The sequence below is a fragment of the Micromys minutus genome (genome assembly GCF_963924665.1).
Source record: "Micromys minutus genome assembly, chromosome: 6".
Taxonomy (NCBI): domain Eukaryota; kingdom Metazoa; phylum Chordata; class Mammalia; order Rodentia; family Muridae; genus Micromys; species Micromys minutus.
The window spans coordinates 27,641,193-27,647,816 of record NC_137975.1 but is presented as its reverse complement, the minus strand read 5'-3'; the positions used below and the strand labels follow the sequence as shown (position 1 = coordinate 27,647,816).

General features: G+C 43.8%; 1 protein-coding gene across 1 annotated transcript; it reads right to left on the bottom strand.

The window, feature by feature from the left end:
• Positions 1-749: 749 nt before the first annotated feature.
• Positions 750-5,791, bottom strand: ZNF281 (zinc finger protein 281). The gene is made up of 2 exons (XM_080918039.1): positions 5,699-5,791; positions 750-5,478 (listed from the first exon to the last, which is right to left on the bottom strand). The coding sequence occupies exon 2, from the start codon at positions 5,462-5,464 to the stop codon at positions 2,798-2,800; it is 2,667 nt and encodes an 888-aa protein (XP_080774165.1). The 5' UTR covers positions 5,465-5,478; positions 5,699-5,791; the 3' UTR covers positions 750-2,797.
• Positions 5,792-6,624: the final 833 nt, after the last annotated feature.

The following is a 6,624-nucleotide window of genomic DNA, read 5'->3' as shown; positions in this document are numbered from 1 at the left end:
GTGCTTATGTCTACTATAAACTATGTATAGTACACATATACATACAACCTGTATTCTAACCTTTCACTCCTAGTCCATCAAAATTCGTACACTTAAACCTCAAAGCAGTTTTCTTTACATCAGAGATTGTTCAACTTTTTCTGTTCAGACAAGACTCCACTGTGCCCTTTCTGGTCTAAAACTTACTCTGTAGACCAGTCTGGCCTTGAGATTCACCTGGCTCTGTCTCCCTAGTGCTGGGGCTGAAGGCATGCAAGCACCTTTACTACATCTTCTATATCAATCTCACCTTTCCAATACCTATGGTCTCAATTTCTTAATCTTTTAACTGTAATTTAGCCTTTTCTTTTTAAACTAAAAATGCTCAAGACCATTTTAATCCATCATTCTGTAATTTTATTATAACCCTTTGAGGCAAAAGGATATATAACACCTTAAGCCAAAAATATTTTGATTATTTTAAATGAAGCCTCTATAAATAATCTCCTAATATTTAGGATGGCTAGCCTAGCTTTGACAATAATGTAATTTACATTAGATTTCTATCCTTTATATTACTGTGCACCTCAAGCAAAATATTCAATGCATTTTTAAATAAACCTAAAAAGACAAAAAACATTATAAATACAGTAAAAATGTAAGCTCCTAAATTACAATTTATACCATTAGCGTGAATATTTTACGAAATATAATCCACAGAGACTAAGTGATATCTCCTTTCTTCAATGTTGTGATTAACAGGACTTTTATTGGTAGTAAACTAGAGCAAACAATCAGAATAATACATATGTAGTATTCAGTACACACAATAAAAGTTAAAGAAATTCAAAACCTGTATAAAACAAAAGAGAAGAGAGAGAGAAATCATACAGCTTAAGAGATACAGGGTAGAGGTCCTCTCCATCTTTGATCACACTTGTCTCTGTACCCAATAGAACTTACTGCACTTAATAAGACATACAGACATTTTAGTACTGAGTGTATTAAAAGAATTAAACACATTTTCTAAAAATCTTTCAATGACAAGGTGGTACCCTTTAGCTAACTAAAGCTAAAGGGTGGGACATGGGAAAAGGGAATTAACTAGTATTTTGTAACCATTTTTAATAATTTCTTATTTTCCAAACACTGCTTTTATAACAGAAGTGTTTTACACTTGCACAATATTAATTACTTTATTATACATGGAAGCCTGTGGTAGGCTGATTACACAATGAGACTGCAAACAACCAGTGGTACTTTTCTGACGTCAGAAGAGTTCATAAGACTAAACATCACAAAAAGTACATAAAAACTCATCAGCATAAACACCAAAGTACATTAAAAAATATAATCAGAAAAAAATACAATTGCTAAAAAGTGGTTTAGAGCAGAGCCACTGCCTATCAGTAGCTTCAAATGGCAATTAGCGTTCATAGCAAGTTCTGATGACTTTACAAGATCCCTGTACAATACTGACTAATACACCCCTTCAAATGTACATTAAAGGCTGCAATTTCACAAAGAGTTCTGATGTCATTATTAAATACACACTCTTATCTGTTACACAAGCTATGCCGCCAGGTGAGATTACAACCCTTTGACATCTATAGCTTGTACATGAAAACCTGTATTGGGTTTAAAAAAAAAAGTCAGGGATGTTTACCATATTGTTCAATATTTGAATGCCATAAGACATATAAAACGCATAATCAATCATCTACTAGATGATAAATCACTCTAAAATTGAAACCATCAAGACAGGGAGAAGGAACAAGAAGGCCCAGAACTTTAAGAGGAAGTTAAGAACAAGTACCAAAAACCAGAAGTGAAGGTGGTCCATAACAGCATAAAGGAGAGAATGTTTTTAGGCCATGTATAATGAATAATGCATACCCCAAATTTCAATAGATTATGTGAATCGAACTTACTTTCTAATACTGAAACCAACCAACCAGTTGGGTTTTAATTTTAACACTGTACTAGATAACATTCACAGAATCAACTTAATGGAATTACAGCCTTGTTACAGGTGGATAAAGAGGGTGTTTTTTTCCTCTTCTTTTATTAAAGCTATCATTCCAGGCTTTGATCAAAGATCTAAGAGTATTTGTTCTACCAAGCTGGAATGAATCTGGGTTTGGAAGTTTGGAGTACATTAAAAAGCTGCAACAAAATATAGGTAGCCAACAATCTCAGACTTTTGGATCAGCCCAGACGGAGACAGCACTTGAAATGTTTTCGATCCCTTACTTAAGTGATGAAATGTATAATCTATCAGCCCAGAAAGAGCAATTTGAAATGTTTAAAATCCCTTAACTTAAACAATGAAATGTGTATCATACTATCTGTAAATTGGATATTCCATTACGGTGATAACGTACAGAATTCCCATGCGTTATTACACTTTCCTGAGAGTAAAGCAATTAGAATAACCTTAATCCTAGCAACAAAGTTTCTTTTTTTTTCTTTTTTCTTTTCTTTTTTTTTTTCTGTACTTTTGTTTTTTTATTTATTTTTTTTTTTTGTTTTTGCATTTAAAACTTTTGGGCTATTCCCTGACAATCTATACATGTAAATTTGATTGCTAAACATTGTCACTTTGAATGTCAAACTATTTTTAATCTATTGATTTTGATTAAAAATCATAATACAAACAGAGCTAAAATCACACTAACAAAATAAACTAAATATGAAAAGTTGCATTGAAAGGGCATTACATTATTCTTAATAGGATCGTGTAGAAACATTCCAATGGCAGTGTTCTCAAAATAAAACAAAATTACATTAGACTCCCAGCCTGGTCACTCTCGAGACCTTACCTGTAACTCTGGCTGGTGGGTGTCTTTACTCTTGTACTACATGGCTCACTTACATCAGACATCATATTTGTATACCCTGAGAAATCTGACACTGAAGTCCTTACTCTATGGTCCACTTCTCCATTAGAGTTAGTGATAAAGGTCATTGGCACCCTGCTGCCCGACTTAAACTGAGAACCAAATGCTTGTGCAAAGTTCTCAATCTGGTACGTTGTTCTAGGCTCTATGTCTTTCTGAGGATCAATCTGGCTAGCTAACTCCTGAGATGGAATCTGAAAGCTTGTTGAGGACTCTAAATTTTTCTGTTGTTCCTTCTGGCTAGTCAATTTCTGAGATGAGGACTGGAAGGCTGATGATGTCTCTAAGTTCTTCTGAGAATCTATCAGATCATCCAGCTCCTGGGAAGGTGTCAACTGCTGATGTGTAGCATCCAAAGCAGATAAATAAAGACCTGGTTGAGATCCAAACAACATCCCAAAAGGAGGCTTTGGCAATGAAGATGGCAACACTGAGGTAACAGATTGGCCAAAACCACACTCCAAAGGAGATGTAGTGTATATCTGTTTTTCTGGAAACAAAGTGTGGTTGTGGAGAGGTGAAGACAAGCTGACAAACTGGAAACCATGTCCAAGAGTAAAACCTGCATTAGTGGATTTTTCAAAAGCCTGTTGGAGGTATTTGGAGTATTCTTGCAACATGCTTGTTTTATCATTTGAAGGTGTTTGGGTGCCCGGGCTCAAATTTTCTTCTTGAACCAATTCAGAGTGTTCTCCTGAGGTGTGTAAATCCACTCGTGGTTCCGTTAAATTGAAAGGATCCTCCTTCTGCGTTTCGGATTTGCTAGAGTACTGATCCAAAATACTTTGTAAAACCTCATCAGGAATTCCAGACTTGTCGTGACAAGACTTAATTTCAGCATTTAGAGCTGAGGAGTCAATAAGTGACAATGGCGCCTCATTGTCCAAAACACTGACCCCTGCAGACTGAATGACGGACTGCTGGGAGACCATGTGTCCTACATTGATAGAAAAGGCACTGTTGCTGCTGGCAGTTGGTAAGTATCTTCTCTTCTTTGAAAACTGCATGGCATCATCATAATTACTACTGATCGGGCCTTGCTTGCCACTTGTATTCTGGAGAAGACTAATGGTCTCCACATTATTATTTGATACTATGCCAAGTGAGCCACTTGGTTTACCAGACAAGGATTTCTGCCCAACTACATCTGGTAACGGTGACACAAAATTAAGGTAGCTTTTATCTGTATTTTTCCTGCTTCCTTTCTTAAAGATCAATTTTGGCACCCTTTTCTGTAGTTCATCTATTCCAGTGCCAATTATGCCCCCACTGGTAGATACAGTAGGCATCTCTACTGAATAACTCTGCATGTTTATATTGTTTGACATTTGTGATTCATTTGTTTTGCCAGTCTTGTGTTCCTTATTTTCAATAGCTATGCTTTTTGACTTCGATTTTCTCCTTGAAGAACTTGTATTTCCCTGAGACAACACAGCCAGATTACCCATATTGTTATGGTTCGATGACCCAGGTTCTGCACTAGCGGCTCCTTTTGCTATGGCTTCACCACATGTGCGCCTGTGCTTCAGCAATCTGTCAGTCCTTGAAAAATACTGTTGGCAAGTATCACACTTATATGGCTTTTCTCCACTATGTGTCCTCTTGTGTCGCTCCATATGGTACTTCTGAATAAACTTCATGCTGCACTGATCGCATCCAAAGGGTTTCTCTCTGCTGTGAATTTTCTCGTGTCTCTGCAGTAGGTATTTCTGAATGAAACCCATACTACACTGGCTGCACTGGAAAGGTCTCTCTCCTGTGTGGATGAGGACATGTCTCCGCAGGTGGTAGGAGCTCCTAAAAGCAGCACTACAGTGATCACAGATATGAGGTTTCTGACTTGGGGACAGGACGGCACCTTCTCCCTCTCCAACCAAAGGTTTGGAAGATGCACTTGGCTTCCTCTTGGCTTTGATTCCCTGAGATTCTGGCTTTGGCCTCTTTGCCTTTTTGACGTTAGTGTCCTGCTTTGGCTCCTCGTTGCCATGGTCATCAGTCCTGCTACCGCTGCTCAATAATACATCACGGTGGTGCTGGGCTGGTTGCTGCTGGACATGCTGGTGGAGAATACTGAGGTCTTGGATGACGCCGTGGCTCCCCCCTTCCCCTCCTCCTAGGCCTGGTGATCTCTCTTCAGCCCCAGCGAACAGCCCCCCATAGTGGTGGTGGTGATGGTGGTGGTGGGACTGCTGCTCCTCGGGATCCGCAGGTTTCTCCTGCTTGATGCTCACCAAGGACTGCAAGAATCCCCAGGAGGTCCTCTGCGAAGGGAAGGCCGCGGCTGACGCCGCCGGCTCCTTCTTGAAAGTCATGTCCGGGGCTGGCGGAGGGGGGGGCTCAGCGGCCGGGGCTGCGGAGGTAGAGGAGGATAACACGCACTGCGGGGGAGGGGCGGCCGTCCCCGCCGGCCGGGTGAAGCTGGTGACCGGGGGGAGCCGGTGGTTGAACATAACCATACTCTGGGGGAAGGTGGGCTCCATCTCAGCTCTCCTGCCGCCGCCGCTGCCGGAGCCGCCGCCGGAGCCGCTACCACCGCTACTGCTGGGACCGCCGCCGCCGCTGAGGAACCCGCTGCCGATTTTCATACCCCGGAGGAGGCCTGGCTGCGGAGAGGAGGGAGAGGAGGGAAGAGGGGGAACGGCGGGAGGGCCGGGCCCCGGGCCGGGACCACCGCAGCGTTTGGGACCCGCCGCGCCGCCGCCCAGCCCGCACCGCGCCCGGCGCCCGTCCGCAGCCCCGTCGCCTCCGGCACGGCGCGCTCGACCCCGCGGCCTTCCTGGCCGCCCCCGCGCCCGCCCCGGCCCGCTGGCCACACTTACGGGTTCCGCCGCCGCCGCAGCCGCCGTCGCCTCCAGTTAATAAAAATAACGCCGTCCTCTCCACAATGGAATTAAAAGCCTCCCCGCTTCTGCGCAGCCGCGGCGCGGTGTCTGCCGGGAACTCCACGACCGGACCAGAGGGGAGCTCTGCGAGCTCAGTGCGCCTGCGCCTCAGTTTCCGCCTGGCCAGCCTGTCAATCAAGGGGTCGGTTGGGCGGAGCTGCTGGGGGCTAGGAGAGAGGGGCGGGGACTTTAGGCAGACAGTGGAGGGTCTTCCGCAGCGAGGGGACGTGATTGGTGGGTCTGCTGATGGCGGGGGGGGGGGGGGGGGGGCAGAAAGTGGCCGAGGGTTTCTGGGGAAAAGTCGCTCGGGAGGTGGAACTCAAGGGGCGGGAAGTCGGGGGACGCCGGGAATGCGTGTTGCAGCGTGGCGTGGGAGCCGCAGAGAAAGGGGTTGGAGAAGGTGGAGAAACTGAGGGCTCAACATTAGCATTTGATTCACTTTAGTGTTTGCAATCCAAGTATTGAACCAAATTCAAACCTAGAAAAGGATCCCATTCCTTAAGGTACTTGTGATTCTGTCTGAAAGCTTTAAGCTCGTTCACAGTATTGATTACAGATAGCTTTTACTCCTTCCTTTCAGAATGGCGACAGCAGTAAGCTTGACTTTGCGTTTACTGAAGGAGCCTTGGAGACTGCCATAGAGGAGGGACCGCTGCAGAAAATTGTTTTGCTACCAGCCTACCTGAAGGCTACAGCAAAGGGAACCCACGTGTAATCCCAGGTGCAGCCGGCCTGTAAAACACGCCCACACACACTTCATCATCAGATGGTATTTAAATACCACGTACTTTCTCAGTTGTCTGAATTTACTTACCACGTTGGATGCTAACTAGCCTCATCTGTAAAATATTGGCCATTGTTCC

Excerpts from the sequence above, each read along its gene's own strand:
- ZNF281 (XM_080918039.1), bottom strand. The coding sequence starts at position 5,464 with ATGAAAATCGGCAGCGGGTTCCTCAGCGGCGGCGGCGGTCCCAGCAGT.